At 36.0% G+C, this 18,685-nt stretch overlaps 1 protein-coding gene across 7 annotated transcripts in view; it reads left to right on the forward strand.

Moving 5' to 3' along the window:
* TENM2 (teneurin transmembrane protein 2) overlaps positions 1-18,685 on the forward strand; it is a 554,942-nt gene that overhangs the window by 465,948 nt on the left and 70,309 nt on the right. For 5 of the 7 annotated variants that reach the window (XM_075715629.1, XM_075715630.1, XM_075715627.1 and 2 more), the window contains 2 exons: positions 3,116-3,316; positions 4,815-5,000. In XM_075715629.1, coding sequence (XP_075571744.1) covers positions 3,116-3,316; positions 4,815-5,000 — 387 coding nt within the window. Of the gene's footprint in view, positions 1-3,115; positions 3,317-4,814; positions 5,028-18,685 lie in introns of all 7 variants that reach the window. The other 2 variants (XM_075715623.1, XM_075715624.1) reach the window with 1 other exon arrangement.

Raw genomic sequence — 18,685 nt, forward strand, 5'->3', positions numbered from 1 at the left:
TAAAGTTTTTGCACGAATTAAAATTCTACCATTTTAATGGTAGAATGATACAAATAAATATATCTGTATTTATATATAATACATGAAATTTCCTCTATTGATTTGAGCTTCCAAAAGGAATGGCGAAGGTTGATTCATTCGCCATTTTCCAACAAAGATATTGAATTAGAACAAGTGGGTCAGCATTTTTTTCTTCCCATTAGCTTTTTATTTCTGATATTCATCATGGTCATATTGTTCAAACAATTTACCTGAAATGAAAGTGGCACCAAAATCAATATTTGTGATGCACAAGTTTTGCAGCATAAACACTGTTGTTCTATTAACAAATTTGCACACAAGATGAAGTGGCATATTTATCAGGTTTCATTCAATCTGTTTTAGGGGGAGACAAGTGAAATTGCCAAATTGGGTTAAGGGTGTCGGTTTCATGGTCGAGTCATTTTTCAATGACATTTAACTTTGTAAGTGTAATTCATGGCTCTTTGGGGGTTTTATGGTACATATTGTTCAGAAAACTCCTTGACCTCCTTTTTCATCCTTTGGGATATAAATTGTTTTCAGTACCTTTTTTGTCAAATCTACAGAGGGCCCAGTACTAAATGAGCTCTAATGATCTGAGCTACCAAGGGGCTATGAGTTCTAAGTCTAACATACTTCCTTGCTAAGGCACATTCTCCTTTGTTTAAACACCAAAGAAGCTCCATTTATAAATCCTTATTAAATACCACTGTAAACTCTTCTAAAGACTCAGGGGCAGAACCTTTGCAGTGTAAGTTAGTGTAGTCCTATACCAGGTAATCACGTTATGCTAATTTTAGCAGCTGAGGATCTGGCCCAAGATGATAATTCTAAGACCATGTACTAAAATAGAACAAGATTTGAGTTCAAAGTAAAAACTCTCTTCGATTTAAACTTTGAAAGCTATTACTTACCCATATGACAGAATGAAACAGCTGTAAAGTATATTTGTCTAGAACGAAGGACAAAGGTGGTTAGTGTGTTGTTCTGTAAAACAAGGCAGATTGGGGGCTTAGGGGTATTAATAGGCTTATTCTGTGGAAATAAGTTTCAGCTGCATGAATACTGTAATTCAGGGTAGAGGAAAGACAGTTAATTTATGTAGCAGAAGGTGATGTTTTTCATAGGCCTCACATTGCTTTCATTAGTACTTTCATTTGAGAAGAAAGATGATGCATTTCTGACATGGAGAGTACATTAGGACTCATCAATATCTCCTAAAGTTAGCTGTCCTGCCACATACAATGTTATACACACATTACCCTTTTAAATTTTCCATTAAAATATCATAATCTTAAAAAGCAGAATAGACTAAATTTAGGGGAAAAAAGTAACCTTCATCCTGAAAGTAAATTGGGTTCATTCTTTCTATTCAATCAGATTGTTTTATCACAGCTCTGTGTGTATAGGGTTCAACAGAAATAGAATAAAAGACGTATTCTAAACTTTGGACAGTTTATAATTTTGTTAAGCACCAGGAAGGAGTAACAGTACAGGACAAGCATTCTGGATAATTTTACAAACATTTTATGAATTTCTAAATATTATGTGAGCTGAGCCGCAAAACAGTCTTGGTTTACCTGTAAATACAAAATTGCATTATAATATTTTCATGTCCAATTAATTAAGCATTAAATCTTAAAAAAAAAAAAAAGGAAAGAAATCTATAGCCAGTGTTGTCATTAAAATGAAAGTCTTGTAAGAAATTTTATAGTAATTTATTCCTGTACTACGCTAATCTGAATTAAAATCAAAACTATTCTGATAACTCATATTATTGCATCTCTACATGTACCTGCCTCAATCCTCTGTGTTGTATCTAATTATATACTTACTTTAAATGTTCTGCAACTGCATAAAATAATTTGACAAGACTATGTTTATAGAAAAGTTGAGATTTGAAAGATCAAGTATTGTTCACATAAGGTAGAGTGAAAATGTCTCTGCCTTAATTTAGAAGGATCAGTTTGGAAAAGATGAGAGATAAATCGCTTTCATTATAAACTCAGATCTTCCTGGAGCTGCAGGAGAGAATGCCAATCATTCTTGGTCCTTCTGTTGTGAGCTAATATATACTAGTCATGAGATGAATTCATTTTATTTAGGACAGGAATTTGACCTTGGCCCTCAATTCCACAGCAAAAGGCAGTTGGTAAAGTCTCTGTGTTGGTATTTGCAGTGGACCATAGTATACTTATGCAAATTCATGATATAAGATAAAAATTTGGAAAAACCATAATGTTACTGATAGAGTTTATTTGAAAGACAGCTCATAACATTCCTTTATTTCTCAGGACTGAAGTAGCAACTGAAATGTCATTGGATGATTTTCCATCATAACTATTTTCACTTTCTTATTCTGTTGTTTCTGGATTGAGAAAAGATGAAACCCATATCTATATCTGCTTTTCTTTATTTCTTTAAGAGGAATTATCTGCTGGCTAGAATATGGGTTGAAGTAACTAGGACTCTCAATTTCACAGCTTAGCTACTAATGGACCACGAATCAAATGTTCAGAAGTGCCTGAATAATTTAGGAGTCTAAATGAAGCTGAGAGCCACTGGCATTTTGACTTCTAGGTGCTTAAAGAGGGTATCATAATGTTATTCTCACAGTGCTCTAGCATTTCAATAGTAGTAATAGCAGTATAGATGAAGATACTCCAAAGAAAAATGTCCTTTAAAAAGTGTGATTTATTCAGTTATTTTTTATTTTGTTATCTAAATAGAGTACATGAGTCATTTGAACTCCAATGTATTTCAGAAGAAATGTCACCAGGTGAAGGCTTATGTGTGGAACTCTTCTTGTATATAAGTGTTATTTTTAAGTCTGTGTGCTTCTTCACTACAGCATTCCTGCAATAAGCTTTCATTGTTCAGTCACACCCTTTTTTACTTGAAGCTAATGTAAAACATAAATTACTTCGCACTTTCCCATTCTCAGACCAGGTGTTAATATGACTTGAAGAACTACATCAATTTGCTTTTTGTATCACAGTGATATAAGCTTTTCAGAGCACACATCTACATGTTTTCCAAACATCATATTGTGTGAACTGACCTTTCTCTACGTTGTTTTTGTTTTCTCCTGTAGTTGATTGCTTAGATCCAACGTGCTCCAACCATGGAGTCTGTGTGAATGGAGAATGTCTCTGCAGCCCAGGCTGGGGTGGAATAAATTGTGAGCTTCCCAGAGCCCAGTGTCCAGACCAGTGTAGTGGGCACGGTACCTACCTGTCTGACACAGGTCTTTGTAGCTGTGATCCCAACTGGATGGGTCCTGACTGCTCCGTTGGTAAGAAAGATATTTTTCCTGATTTTGCAATAATGTCCCTGTTTTGTTAAAATGTTACGCAAGTTTGAAATGCAAATAATGTAGAAAATTGTCTTTGGAACATGCTTGATTTTGTTTAGTTACATTGGGAAGAAGTGTGTGTATATCTTAGATGCTACTTTTTGTGACATTCTTAATTTGGGACTGTCAGCTGGGGGGCGAGGGGGGGTGCAGGTTAGAAGTTTGTATTTTGTTCTAATACTGACCCTTGTTTGGACTGAAAAAGTTACTTAAGGGCTTCACATCTTCACATCCCAACTGTAAATGAAAACTTCCATAATTTATAAATACTTTTATAACATTTGGGGAATGGAAAACACTGCATGTCTTGGGGGTTTGCTTTACTGTGCATCAAAGTGCTACTCATTTATGAAAAACATCACAAACCAGAAAAATTTCTTTTCAAATAAAGCGTATTTTTCCCTTTTCAGTTGTATGTGGAATATTTAAAAAAATAGGTTTAGACCAAGAGACACTAAAAAGCAGGGACAACAGTGTAGGATAAAAAAATTTCATCCTCTCCAAAGCTACAGTTGTAAAATTTGATTATTCTAACAGAAGGAGCTGAAGAGAAAAAAAACAGTTTTGACAAGATAGCAAATGTTCTATTTGTGGGGAATTTTGCATTTATGTTGTAAGCTGAACCTTGAGCCAGAGCTGTAGGCCATAAGCAAGTCTCTCAAAATAATATTTACAGTTTTCGCACTTATTCAGTTATTTCTTAAGATTAATGACTTAGAATACCCCACCAGTGAAATGAATATCAAGATGTGTTTTTTCTGCTTCATGCATCAGCAGCCAGAAAAATTTGTGAATGAGACTTTCACTGTCAATTTCTTTGATGATACGTGAGGCAAAAGACCCCTCTGCTTTTCTACAAGTTCAGCTGGCAGAGAGCAGTAGCAGAATTTTTGGAGTAAGACACCAGATAACTGGCCGTGTTAGTAATAGGATTCCAACATCTCTCCCTTGAAAGTGTCTTTTACCCGTCACTCCTAGAGTCTTAGTGACCCTGAATTGTCACCATTCTCTGCTGAATGAGTTTTAGGTGAGTTAGTCTCATTCTTAGCAAATCAATGTCTGTATCAAAATCACCAGAGGTCCAGCTTTGAGAAAAACAGAGTTATGTGCTCCCCTTCTGCACTGCTGACGGGCATTGAGGAAGCCACCTTAGAAACTCGTTTGTATCTGAATAGAGGACGCAGCTCTACAGCAGTTTGTCCAGCGTACATTAGCAGATTTTTTTTAAATGACTTTTTAATATAATTTAGTTTGCTTTTAAGCACAAGTTAAATGCTGGTTTTGATCTGAATATGAGCAGGCCAGCTTTTAATAGCATACAGTATTCTGCAAAAGCATACCTGTTGTACTCACCTTTCCCTTCATGGCTAGGTTGCTGCTTCTGCGCCATCGCTGCTGATATAAGCTAGCTATAATCTTTATTCTTTTCTTCTCCTAGAAGTGTGCTCTGTAGACTGTGGCACTCACGGGGTGTGTATTGGCGGAGCATGTCGCTGTGAAGAAGGGTGGACAGGAGTGGCATGTGACCAGCGTGTGTGTCATCCCCGTTGTACGGAGCACGGAACTTGTAAAGATGGGAAATGTGAATGCAGAGAGGGCTGGAATGGGGAGCACTGCACCATTGGTAGGCAAACGACAGGCACCGAAACAGGCACATATTGCTTTCTTTTCATAAATCGTAGAAACATAGTTACTGTTGTGTACTGTAATAGGCTGTTCCTTTAAGGACCCTAGTGCTTTCAGACATTCTCTCTGACTCAAAATGTGTTGGGTGAAATGCAGATGAGCTCTTAGAATCATTTAAAATCAGTAACAAACTGCTTTGTAGAGGAAAGAAACCAACAAGTTCCACAGCAAATTAACATTAGTAAGTAAAGATGTAACAAATGGTCCATCACGGTATCGTCTGAGCCAAGATTTTCAAACTTAACTAAACATTCCTTTGTGTGAGTGGCATCTTTTTTAATTTCCTGGTCTGATGCATCAGTGCTCTCCTGCTATTATACATCACATCTGAAACACATCAGCACCATCACCACACAGAGCAGGGGTCAAGTTGTGGAGGAATAAGTGTTCCTGGTGTTACAGAAATAGCTCCCTAGCATTCTCCTGTGTTGTGCTGTGACAGTGGGCATGGTGTTTGCATATAGACAATCCCAGCATGGGAGGGCCCTGTCGGTAGTGCAGCATGCTGCTGTACCCTTTCCTAATAGCGTGCTGCTCGGTACAGCACTGGCATCACGCAGAGTGCCGTGACTAACACGATTGCATCTCAGCTGCGATGCGTCAGCCTGGGAAGTTCAAAAAGGTTATACTTACACAAAGCAGTGATGTTCTATCCTCTCAATTACCATGCTTGAAAATTTATTCTGAAGGGGAATTAATTGTTCCTAAATGAAGTTCTTTATTTTGTTTCTACAAGCAGTCAGGTAGTATATTCGGATTATTTTGTAAAGTTACTGAAAACAAAGGAAAACACTGTTATCAAAAAACTGTAATCAAAACGGGAAATTCTGAGTGATCACATCTCTTCTGAGAAGTCTAAGCAAAATTTTCTGGAACAAGAGTATCCAACTGCTGAGACAATGAGATTCCGGCAAGTGTATTTACCTCCAAAGAATTTTTGGAGGACTGTGAGGCATACCTTAAAAGAAACCTAGTGAGTCCAAATCCAAGGTCATATTGTTTTAATTATCTTAAAGTAGCAAATTTAACAAACAAAAGGAGTAGGTCAATTGAGATTTTCATGGCAATCAGGGACCCTAATGGGACAGTCCTATTACAAGTGAATTGTTATTTCTTTACTTAAAAGTATGGTGAGACTCTTGCATCCCTCAAGCTGTTTTTCTTTTTCATTCCCCTCTGATTTTTCCCTGGATATACAAACCATTTCTGATACACACATGAGTTGGAAACTGAAAGTATACTCTTATTGGAGAGAGAAAAAAAAAAAGATACATTTTGGGGGGGCATATCCTTTGATGTTGTGGGGCTGCATGCTTCCACCACACTATGCTAATATGATTTAAATCAAAGCTTTTATGACTGAACACTTTGTCACCAGCATAGATGCAGAGTGTTTTTTCACAATTGCTTTCTGAGTTCCATCATATTGACATATCTCTGCTAGATTAATCCAGGCATTTTGTTTTCATATTAAGTACTTCCCAGACCTTTACAAAATGCCTAGTATATAAATTTTTTTGCATTAAATTGTGTAATAATTGCTTACTTTAAAAGTTGCTGCTCTGTGCAAAATTTGGTTTGCTTTATAATCTTTTAGTAATATGCCTATGTTTAGAGGTAATTAGTGTATTTAAAGTCTTAATTACTGTGCACACAAAAAGATGCCTTGTACTGAGATCTTAAAAGAATTCTGAAAATTACAAGCTGAACTAGTGAACTCTGAAGTGAGATTTTTAGTCTGATTTTCAGACCTGTAAAATAAATATTTTCCCGATTATTGTTGTATATAATCAATTATTCTTTTCAGAGAAAGGGTGACACTGCTGAGGTGATTAAAACGTGCATAAGCTTTTTTGGTTTGGTGTGTATTAGAAAGATTTCCTTGAAACTTAATGTGAGTCTGCCTGCAGCAAAGATGAAACTAGGGCAAAAAATTTAAGTTTGCCCTTGTAGTCGTACATTTAAATTTATGCAGTCATAAGTTGCCTGTTGCATGTAGACAGATATATATTCCTGTGACAGGCCTGTATTAGTAAAAATTTTCATATGCTCATACCATGAGGCCTGATTGTGAGGCCATTTGCAAAAGCACAAAGCATGATGCCAGAAATAGAATTCAGTTCAGAGGGACAGCTCAGCTTGATCCCACTGGTTCATATTACATGAGGCTGAAACAGAGAGAGAGTTTGGAGGATAAGGGTGGTAAAACTAAATTTTTTGTCAGTATTTGTACAAAAAAATGCTAGAAGTTACCACTGGAAAATTTGTCCTTAGGGTGAATTGATAATTTGGGACAAGGATGAGTTGCTCAAGACATTTTAAATGTTAGTGTGAAGCACTAAAGTGTACTTAAATTTTACGGAAACTCATTTTAATTGAGTACTCCCTTTATGGTTTAGCTTTCAACTGAAAGGTTGACAGACCATTTAATGTCAGAATTACTTACTGAGGAGTGTCCACCTAAAAAGATAATATTCAGGAATGCAAATTTGATGTATTCAAACCTTGATTTTTAATATTTTTTTAAATTATTTTATTTTTTTAATCCAAAGCCATTGTTTTAGGCCTGTTTGGAAGGTAGCTGGCAAACTGCACAGTCTGTCCTAAGGCAAAGCCAGGCCAGACCAGAGTAAAATAGCATATGAGCAGAGGTTGAATCTCTCCCTTCCCTGTACATAGTTTGAATTTTTGAATACCCATATTAGGTCTTCAGGAGCAATGAATGGACGGGCTTACCTCACAAGACATTTGGGAGAGTTTATTTACTCTGAATTTCCATTTATTGCTACACCTACTCTGAAATCTCTTGAAGTCAGTAGAAAAACTTGCTCTGATTCCAGTGATTTTAGGCCAAGCCCACTTAGAACAAATTGATCTAATTTGTGAGGAAAAACCCCAAGTTTCTATACACAAATGAAAATACATTTTCTTTTGTTTGTGTTTCCTTACCAATTTCGTGTGCTATATTCACATGGCAGTGGAAAAGAAATCATTATAGCAACCTGCACGTATCCAAGTTCATTCAGGATATTTTATTCTATTTAATATCTATTTAGGCCTTTATAGAGAGTTGACAGAATGCACGCTCTTTGGCATTTTGATGTTGAGTATCTAAGCTCAAAAAATTTAACAAAAATGCAGTTTCTCTCTGCATGTACCTGCATTTTAAGAAAAACACTCTGAAAAGTCTCCCAGAGTGCCACTATTAGCTCAGCATTAACAAGCTGTTTGTGCAAAGCAGCTTTTACCTATGTGCAGCAATAGAATTATGTATAAAAATCAGCAAATTCGAAGTTACACAGATGTTGATAAATCTATATCCAAATATTATAAAAATGAAAAAAGTGGTGTCTGGTCTTGCTCAAATGCTGTACGTAGCAGAACTCTACACCAGCCACTACATTTCACTTTGCTACTTCAGGTAAGAAGAAAAATTGCTTATTGGAGTGATGATAAAGAAAATTACTCTTTTCCCAATGCAAAAATAGACCTGTCAGGATATGTTTATTAAGTGATTACTATTCATTGATTGCAATTATGGAGGAAGTTATAACTAAATAATAGAGGGTAATCTAGATGAGGAAAAAAATATTGGAAAACTAATAACAAAGCAAAAGACTAAGATATAGCAGTTGCTAAATCTTGAACCAATTTCATGCCAGAATTTTAAGATGGATGATTTGGCTTTTTGTTGAATCATCTGAGTGTTGTTAAAGCGTGCTGTTATAAAACAGATCTTTGGCTTTCACTGAAAATAATATTCGGATTTTTAAAACTGTTGATTTTAAACTGTTGTGTATGGTGTTTTCGTATAAAGTATTAGGATTGTATACTAAGAACAGTATGATATATATGGAGATCTTAAGAAACAGTCAAAAATACCATTTTAAAAGTGTAATTCCATCTGCTATTCATATCCCTGCAGCGTGAAATATGACTGTTATTAAGTCATTGGTAAAAATCTCACTAAGAGACCGGTGAAACCAGGATTTAATCCTAAATATTTAGGAGTAAAATTTGAAAGTCAGTAAACTTATTGTATCTTGTAAGGTAAGCTTTCACCAGAAGATGGTATATGAGGTTTTCTTTGTGGCAGCCTGTCGTATTCCCAAAGCCTTGCTCTTGTCTGCTCACATCCTACATTAGATGTAGGTTAAGGGCTCCTGCTTTCAGACAGAAAGTGGCAAGATTGTAGTAAAGGATATTTGATAATATGGATAGTCTGCTGCAGATTACGATCAAGACAATTCTTACCTTCTCTGTTCCTTTTTTTTTCCTTTTCAATGCAAATGAGCTGTACCCCCTTTGACAGCCATAGAAGCTGAACCTCCAACTAACTACCTGCTGGGCAGAACACAAACAGGGATCTGCTTCCTGGCCTTGGTACTGCTTTTCAGAATCTAACTCCAGAGGTTGGGATCTGCTGCTCCCTTTCCTCCCCTGAGTCCTTGGCCTCTGTAATGAAAATGTCAAATGGTAGGACATGTTCCTTAGTAAATAACAGATTTGGAAACCTGTATTAGCCCTATACCTTATCTTCTGTGTTCTCAGGGCCTTGAATAAAGAAGATAGACTTGAAAGAACCATGATCCCGTCACCTACATGGTGCGAAATAACCTAAAATTTTCAGATACATAAAAAATGTGCAGGAAAAAGAGAGGACTCTCTATGTCTGGGGTGATTAAGATAAGAAGTTTAAGTTACAGTATGGGAGATTTGGGTTAGGTGTTAGGAAAAACCTTGTAGCAGTAAATGAAATACTGAAGTAGATTGTCTAAGGAAGTTGTGGAATCCTCATCAGTGGAGCTTTTAAAAACAGTTTAGACAAATGTCTGTCAGGAATAGCAGAGAGGTAATTCATTCTGCTGTGGGGCAGAAATCTGACTAGAAAATCATTGAACTATATGAGCTCTCTTCCATTCTGATTTTAAATAAGCTTAAAAGGAAGCATTTCTTCTAAGTGCCTTATTTTATAATGGTCTATATTAAGATTTGTACTGTCATCCCCTTTAAGAATCTAATGCCGCTCTTAGAAGTAGAATTGATCATTTATCCAACCAAGGAGACTAATCAGTGTGTTCTGTATTTACAGAACAATGGGTTGTCGATGTATATATTGAGCCACTCTGAAACATCCAAACAAAGAGCAAATATTACACCCAGTAGGTAAATACTTCAAATCCTCTCCCTTTGAAGTACCAAGACTCACCCAACTGAATACTAGATAGATAGTATTCCACCTCTGTTTTCACTTTAAAAAATGTTTACTAAAAATTTTTTTCCCAAAGTGTTTTGGGATGACTATGCCCTTTCCACCTTTTAGACATGTTTATATTTTTTGCAGACTGGAATGAATACCACATATAAAGTGTAAAGATTTAGATTTTTGCCTTATCATGAAGTCAATAATTGATAGAAACATTAATAATGCAGTATTGTGTTATCTTTGGATACAGCAGGATATTTTTGTCCCATGATAATGCTCTTTGTGTCAAAGATTTTTTCTTCTACTACTGATTTTTCTTGTTGTAATTACAACAGTAATGATTCAAAGATGAGGCAATTTTCAGGAGAGATGGAAAGTGTGTGGGAGGAGACAGTAGAAAGCCATCGTATCTGACAAAGAGCAATTTAGAAGGAGCTAGATATATTAGACTTCTCCAATGCACTTCTAACTTAAAATTAATCTGTAACAGTTTATAACCTATTAAGGAATAAAAAACCAGTAACGATGATGATAGAAAGTTAGATTGCATGCTCTGTAGAGGGAGGAACACATGTTTTCATTTTATTTGAAAAATGCATAGAATATTTGGGTGATGACCACTTTTCATTACTGATGATATATGTTGGTAATATATATAATGACATGACCAAAAAAGTTAGAGACATTGGCTGTTTCTGCAGATTCAGGATACAGTCATCCTATTGTCTTTACACCTGGTAGCAGGTTTCTTGATAAGCACATCCGTGATGCAGTCTTTTAGGTATGTGGTGTCAAGCTTTCATCTGGAGTGTGATAGGGTGGTTTCCCCGCCATGCATCTCTTCAGCAAAACAGAGGAGTAGCAGATGCCTCATGAATTAATCTGAGAGATTCTCAACAATTTCTGTCATTCTCTGCACACAATTTACATTTTCATTTCCGTCCTGCAAGCATAGAGAGACTCATAAGGAAGAAGTTTTCCTTATAAAGTGACATTTTGGTCACGTATGCTATATTATATCATGTTACATTTTATAACCAAACCCAAGGAAGTGTACTAGTCAATAGACCAGCAGTCATCTAGTCCAACATCACTGTGCTTCAGTAAAGATGCAAGTTCCTAGTAGATAAGCCATTAGAAATTTCTTCCTGGAAAGATAATGCTTTTTATCTTAGAATCATAGAATCATTTAGGTTGGAAAGGACCTTTAAGATTTTCAAGTCCAACCGTTAACCTGATACTGCCAAGTCCACTGCTAAACCATGTCCCTAAGCACCACATCTGCATGCCTTTTAAATACCTCCAGGGGTGGTGACTCAACCACTTCCCTGGACAGCCTGTTCCAGTGCTTGACAACCCTTTCTGTGAAGAAATTTTTCCTAATATCCAATCTAAACCTCCCCTGGTGCAACTTCAGGACGTTTCCTTTTGTCCTGTCGCTTGTTACTTGGGAGAAGAGCCCAACACCCACCTCACTACAACCTCCTTTCAGGTAGTTGTAGAGAGTGATAAGGTCTCCCCTCAGCCTCCTCTTCTCCAGGCTAAACAACCCCAGTTCCCTCAGCCGCTCCTCATAAGGCCTGTGCTCCAGACCCTTCACCAGCTTTGTTGCCCTTCTCTGGACACGGTCCAGCACCTCAATGTCCTTCTTGTAGTGAGGGGCCCAAAACTGGACACAGTATTCCAGGTGCGGCCTCACCAGTGCCAAGTACAGGGGGACAATCACTTCCCTAGTCCTGCTGGCCACATTATTCCTAATACAAGAATGCTGTTGGCTTTCTTGGCCACCTGGGCACACTGCTGGCTCATGTTCAGCCAGGTGTCGACCAACACCCCCAGGTCCTTTTTGGCCAGGCAGTTTTCCAGCCACTCTTCCCCAAGCCAGTCTTTTCCAACGACATTTGATATTGGGGTGCTTTGTTGGTTTTGTAAATGTGTCATCTTTTATTTCACCTCCAAAACTTCTGAATAAAACCTCTTGGCTGCAAAGTCCCCAGATTACATACTGTGTAAATAGCTCTTGTTTTGAATCTCATGCTAATTTTTGTTTCTGATTTGTAACTTTGTAAAGTCCTATTCCAGTAACTAAAATATACTTTGCTAGTTTTCTGTATCAGGGATGAGTAAACTTTCTAAACAATTTCTGTAGCAATAAGGAATCCAGAACTACCATATGCATCCTCTTACTTTATCATAGCTGAGCAAGATAGCTGATTATATGTATTTGGAAAGAAATATTTTACGTAGAGATTTGTATACAGTGAGAGTGATTTGACTTTCAGGGACTTTAGAAACAGAATTCCTTTTCATCTGCAGAATTTACACAGGGCAGCTGGGGATCTTTTTTGGCTAAAAGGCAAGTTTATTCATGAGGAAGAACTTTCCTGTTTGCATTCTTTGCTGAGGGCTTCCTGTAAATGATTGAAATATGTCGCAGTACAGTGTCAGAACACTTGAGTGACTTTTTTCTTTCTCTGTATATAGGATATTTGCAGAACATGACCTTATTCTTCCCGTTCTAGCCCAAAAAATTTAATGAGTGTGTTTTCAGCAAAGCTTCCTGCATTTTGTCTGGTACTTCAAAGATGCACCCAGCAGATACTGGTGAATAGTTTCCCAAACTAAAATCAGTTTCTTTTTTCTCCTTTTGGAGGGGCTTCTACATGAGTTATATTGATTTTCTGGCCAATTCTTGAACTCTTAAAAGACCACAAAAAGAGGGGGAGGGCAATCAATCAGGCAGCTGATCTAACTTTTGAAAGGCCAAAGCTGATTTTGCTGTTTGTAGGAGTATTCACAGTGTCAGGCAATCTTCTCTTCTTCCACAGATAATGTTTTCTGTGTTATTTTGTACCCTGTGGTGTCAAGCACAGCTTCAGCAAGTGAGTGAATTACATGGTGTTGCTGGATACAAAACAACAAAGGCACAGGAATGCTAGTGAGAGGTCAGTGACATAGACTGTATAGAGATAGAAAGTAGTACCAGATCTTGAGAAATACGTATGTATATACATATATATGATATTTATACTTACTAAGAAACAAATACAAAAGAGAACAATATCTGCCCATCTTTTTGAGGCCTGCTTGTTAAAGATATCTTTTCCTTAATCACTTGCATTCTTGCTTATACGTTTTCAAGGTATAATTCTTGTTTCTTCAATATCAGTTTCACATAATCTTTCATGCTTGAAGATGCAAATAAAGCCAAATGTGTTTTGCCTGACTGCTGCAAACTCTATGGAATAACAATTCAGACACACGGCTTTACCTTTTCAGCTTCTTGTCAATTTTGTTTCCATTTCCTACAAATATCAAATTAACAGTAGGATGCATTAGAAGTTAGAGGCTTCTTTGCTTAAGACATTTGATGCTTTTGAAATCCTCTTTTTAATATTTTCTTAGTTTAGTGTTGTATTAAAAATATTAGTCTCAAAAAGAAAAAGGAAAAAATGGTCTCCACAGCATCTCTGAAGTGTCAGTTCAGGATTTTGCTGTGTGATCTATTTAGGGCTTTGGGGAAAAAATGAAACTATTGAAAGCTTTCTCTTTAAACTGTCAGTTATCTCTTGTGCAGTAACTACTCACCGAGGATGAAATACATACTGATGTTGAATATTGATACATCCTTCTTTCACTAGAAGTCCTTAATAAGACAATTTTTTAAAAGATCTTAAGGATTGAATATGGGGGCTTGTTCAGGGTACTAGCTATGAGGTATCTTGAGCCATTCTTATTGAACAAAGTTTTTACAGAATTTATGTTATTCGGCACTTTTCTGTTGTTCTTTCTTTCCATTCCTACTCTGACCTGCTTATGAAATGCTTATTAGGATAACCTCGCTTCTGGAGATTATTCCTGTAGGTAGCTTCAGTCTATTTCATTTTAGATATAGTTTTTCTATACATATAAAAAGAAGCAAAGTTTTCTGTCCAACAGAAATCATCATATAATGTAGTATATCTCGTTTGCCCAAAGAAATTACAAACATCATTTACGTAACTGAAATGTAAGAACTAAATACAAACCTGAGTGTTCTTGAAGCTGTTCAGGTCTGAGGTTATGGTCCATGTTCATCTCTTTATGTTGAAAGTACAGGTAGTTGGAGTAATCTTGGCGTCATTATTACCTGATTTATAGCTGCATGAAAATTGTAACTAAGTGTTTAGATTTCTGCAATTTCCAGGGCATACTTCTGTAGTGTTTTCAGTGATACAGTATTGATTGACATATAACTGTCCATCTCATTCTGTCAGTTGTATTCAAAACAAATTCGTGCTAGGATAGATAGACACAAAGCAATACTGGTGTCTCATTAGTCTAGCAGCAGTCCACAGTCGTAGTACTAAAAGCTGAAGGAAAAGTGGGACATGAGAAATTAAGGTTACTCTATTTATCCTCATTCTCTCTTCATTCAATAACAGGATTAGAGCAGAAAGGATTCATGGTCCAGCTGTCTCCTTGAGGGTTTTCAAATCTGAGAGCTGACCTTTAGCACTGGGTGCTACACACCTGACTTAAATATTTCACTCTACATAAGTACCTGTCTCAAACAGTTAGGCAGTTTTCATGGAAAAGTAGTAACTTTTGCTTTCACAAAGACTTCAGTGTGACGTGGATCATAACATTATACTTAATGAAAATTTAGGCAGAGGAGACATGTTTGTCTGTTTATCCGTGTAAAGCTTTTCTCCCTCTCATTCTGCTAAACTTAAAAGCTACTTTTACTCCCGCCTTAATATAATCTGCCAGTTCTATGGCCCATGACCGATGTTTAACATCTGGGATTCATTGTCTTTTCTTGTGCTGTCTCATTGATTATTGGGAGCCATGCAGTGAGTCCCAGATGTTCAAGTGTAAAACAGTTTCTGCATTCGCTCAAACACAGCTTACATAATGGCACCTAAGTCCTACTTGAATCATTTGTATTTTCTTTGTTGTACAATGCCTTTTTAAAAGGCTGTGGGTTTCCTGCATTCTGTAAATAGGGAACCATAATTTTGACGAACTGCCAGTCAATGTCAGGGTTTATTGCTTTTTCCTAATCCCATTGTATTTTTAGTTTCTATTCACAGTTTTTAACAGTCCAGCACGGAGCAGGTTGATCAACTCGGCACCCATAGACTGTGGCCTGCTTTTAAAGTGCTATAAAATAAGATACCATACAAAATAGCTGCAGGGAAAGGTTTAAGTATTTCTTCATAAATGTTCTGGAGTGATTAGGGTAGACTGAACTACACGAGCTGATAGTTAATCTTTCATAAAATTAAAAAGTATATACACTTTTAACATGTTAGCATATTTTTGCAGAAACCCATATAAAGTAAAGATGAATCTCTTCTGTATTCATTCCCGTTAATTATAAAATTGCAGATGAGATTTTTTTTTTTAGGTAGATTGTGAAAGATTAAAGTTATTCATGAGTGTGTCAAATGAGTAAGATTCATACTGCACCTAGACCACATGTGTTTTAATTTGCCTTCAATTAGCCAGTTTTTCAGAGCATTGAACAACTGAGCTAAAGAACCACAGTGCATCAAGATGCAGTCCCTGTTCTCAAGAGAAATAGTAGTGATAATAGTTTTGTTATCTAAGAAATAAATATAATGGTGTAATCGTGATTAAAACCCATTCTTTTTAATTAAAAACTAAATCAGTTTGTAGTGAAAAATATTACTAGGTTGTCATCCAAAAAAAAATTAAACAAACAAACAAAAAGATCAGTTTAGGAATAACATGTTTACTTAGAACGTGGTGATTTATTGATCTTAAAAGTAGTACTGCTTCAAATACTGATTTTCCAATTGTTAGGAATCAAAAGGAATTGCTAAGCTTCTTGTGGAATGAGTTCCTCAAGAATAGCATTGAAGTTATTTTTGTAAATTCAGCATGCACAAACACAAAATCCTAAATGTCACAGAAGACGCTGATTCCCCTAAAACCAGAGACACATTAGTACAGGTGAGAGAACTGACTTTTTGTTTTAACCACTGGGAATACCAGAGAGTAGAACTCAGTTCCTAATGTAGCATGGTGCCATCAGCTTTTCAGCGTATTTTAAACATAAACTGATCTGACTTCTTTGCTTTCCATTTAATAAAGCAAGGCAAAATGTGTATATGGTGGGTTACAGATCACTTCTCTCTGAAATTAATAGAGGAATTAGCATTATAGCATACAGTTTTACCATGCAAGATAGCATGCCCAGAATTAAGCAGTTATAGAAAAGGAAGTTGGGTGTGTTGCTCCCTCTTCCCTATTTTCTTTTTTTTAAAAATTGCAGAGTCACTTGCATTTGAACAAGAAAAGTATTAGTGAAAGCAGGAAGCCATGGATCATTATTTACTGCTGAAAAATGAAAGCACGATATGAATTTGTTACAATGTTAACAGACTCTGATTAATTCTACTCCTTACATATTTTTTTTTTTCAGATTAATTTGATAACAGTACAGGAAAAATAATGGCAATATGCCTTTTCTTGTTTAAAAAAAATGGAAAAGGGTTTTTTAGACTTAAGGCAGAAAATCACTGCATAGGAGTTTGTTAGGAATATGAAATGAAGGTTGACATTGCTTACCATGCAGCGTTTTTAATACATAGTTGAATCTGGGAGGGGGAAAGTATAGTGACATAGATTTTTTATATCCAATGCATCTTTTTGTTAGCTTTTTTGGAAACTAGGGGTAAAATTGCTTTTTGTTACTGCCTCCCTTGGATCGTTATTAATTGATTCTTTATTACGAAGCCAATCCATATATATCTTCATTGTGTCCTGTGAATGCTTGAACCTTTTTTTTTTTCTAAAATAAGTCAGAAATATTGATTTAGAATGGAGAAAGCCTTCCATATTTAGAGAACGGGTTATTAGAGTCAAGGTCACTTTGTGAAGGCTGAGAGGGCAACAGTTGCTTGAAGGAAACACTAGGTGAGCGTTACACTGTAGAAAATGTTAAGCTTGTGCAAGCAGGTCTGCACTCATTGTTTCTGCATTATTCCTCTACAGAGATGGTTATGAACCAGAAGCCTAAACAATGTATATACTGTGTTACTCTTGCATATGTAGCTAGAAGGCTGAAGGGAAAATGAAAAAAATCTATCTTGATGCCCAAGCATTAGCTTGCAGTTACAGCTTTGCTTAATTCAAATCCAGAGGGGCCTCTAGAGGTTATCAGTTTCATGATATTTCATTGGAATATTTTGCTATATATTTTATAACGATTTTGATTGCTTATATGCTGAAGAAAAAAGTGAATCAAAATTTGTCACACACACCCCCCTTAATTTCAAACAGTAGTTCATATCCTTTATCAAAATACTTAATTGCCTATGAGATATCAGTCAGATACCAAACTTTGTGGATACACTGAAGTGTCTCCTGAAATTGTTTATATTTTCATACCACATGAAATTTTGTTAAAATAAAATGAAGGCATTGCTTATTAAAACCCCATGATTTCTCCATTCCTTTTAATCTTTCAATCTTCCATACACAGAGAAATTGATAAGTAAATTCTGTCGTCTTTCACCAGTATTTGTATTTCTAGTTGCCATGAAATTCCTGAAATCCTTATTACCTAATTTAAAAGTGTTACTGCATGGAAAGTTTCAAGTATCAGATGCTTTGTAAAGGGAAATATTTATTCAGCAGAATTGAGGCAATTTAACATATTTGTCTTCCATTTAAAACTGCATCTGTTTATTCAGCATTTATAGTTACAGTTTCCCCTGCTATACTAAGGATTTTTGTCACCAAAATACTGTATTTTTAAAAATTTCTAGCAAGGTGTATATAATGTATCTGATTTCTTAAGGTGAATGTTTCTATTGATATTAAATGGGAACTTTCTTAAAAGTTATTTGCCGAATATGCCCCTAGATCTTAGTTATTTATTTTATTTTCTGTATTTTATTGCTTGAGATAAGGATGTTATAAAATGTGAGGAGAAATGTTGTTCAAATGTGAACAAATGACAGTGAAGTGAAAAGGAAGATGTCTGTTCTTTCCAGCATTGCTTCTATTTTTTTTGTCCTATGACTAAAAATTACATTTTATTAAAGATAAGGTTTCACGGGGCTACTGCTACTGATCCCTTACTTGAATTAGGTAACTTCATTCCAGCTTAGGAAATAATTGAAATTAGTAAGTTGTTTCATTCAGAATGAGAAGCAGGTATGCATGCTGGAAAACACACTTAAATGTTTACTGATTTGTACCTTGAGGAGAAAGGTGGTGTCACTAAATGCAGGATAGTTTTGTCTAGTGAGTGATACCCAGTTAAGAAGGATTTTTTGCAAAAACTTGCTAACCACTTACAGAAGTTATTACAGTAAATTGGATATGCACTATGCCTGATTAAACGTATTTCTACATATATATTTACTCTGAAACCTAAAGCCGTTCTGAAGTTCACTTTG

Source organism: Pelecanus crispus, chromosome 8, assembly GCF_030463565.1.
Source record: "Pelecanus crispus isolate bPelCri1 chromosome 8, bPelCri1.pri, whole genome shotgun sequence".
In the NCBI taxonomy this organism is placed as follows: Eukaryota; Metazoa; Chordata; class Aves; order Pelecaniformes; family Pelecanidae; genus Pelecanus; species Pelecanus crispus.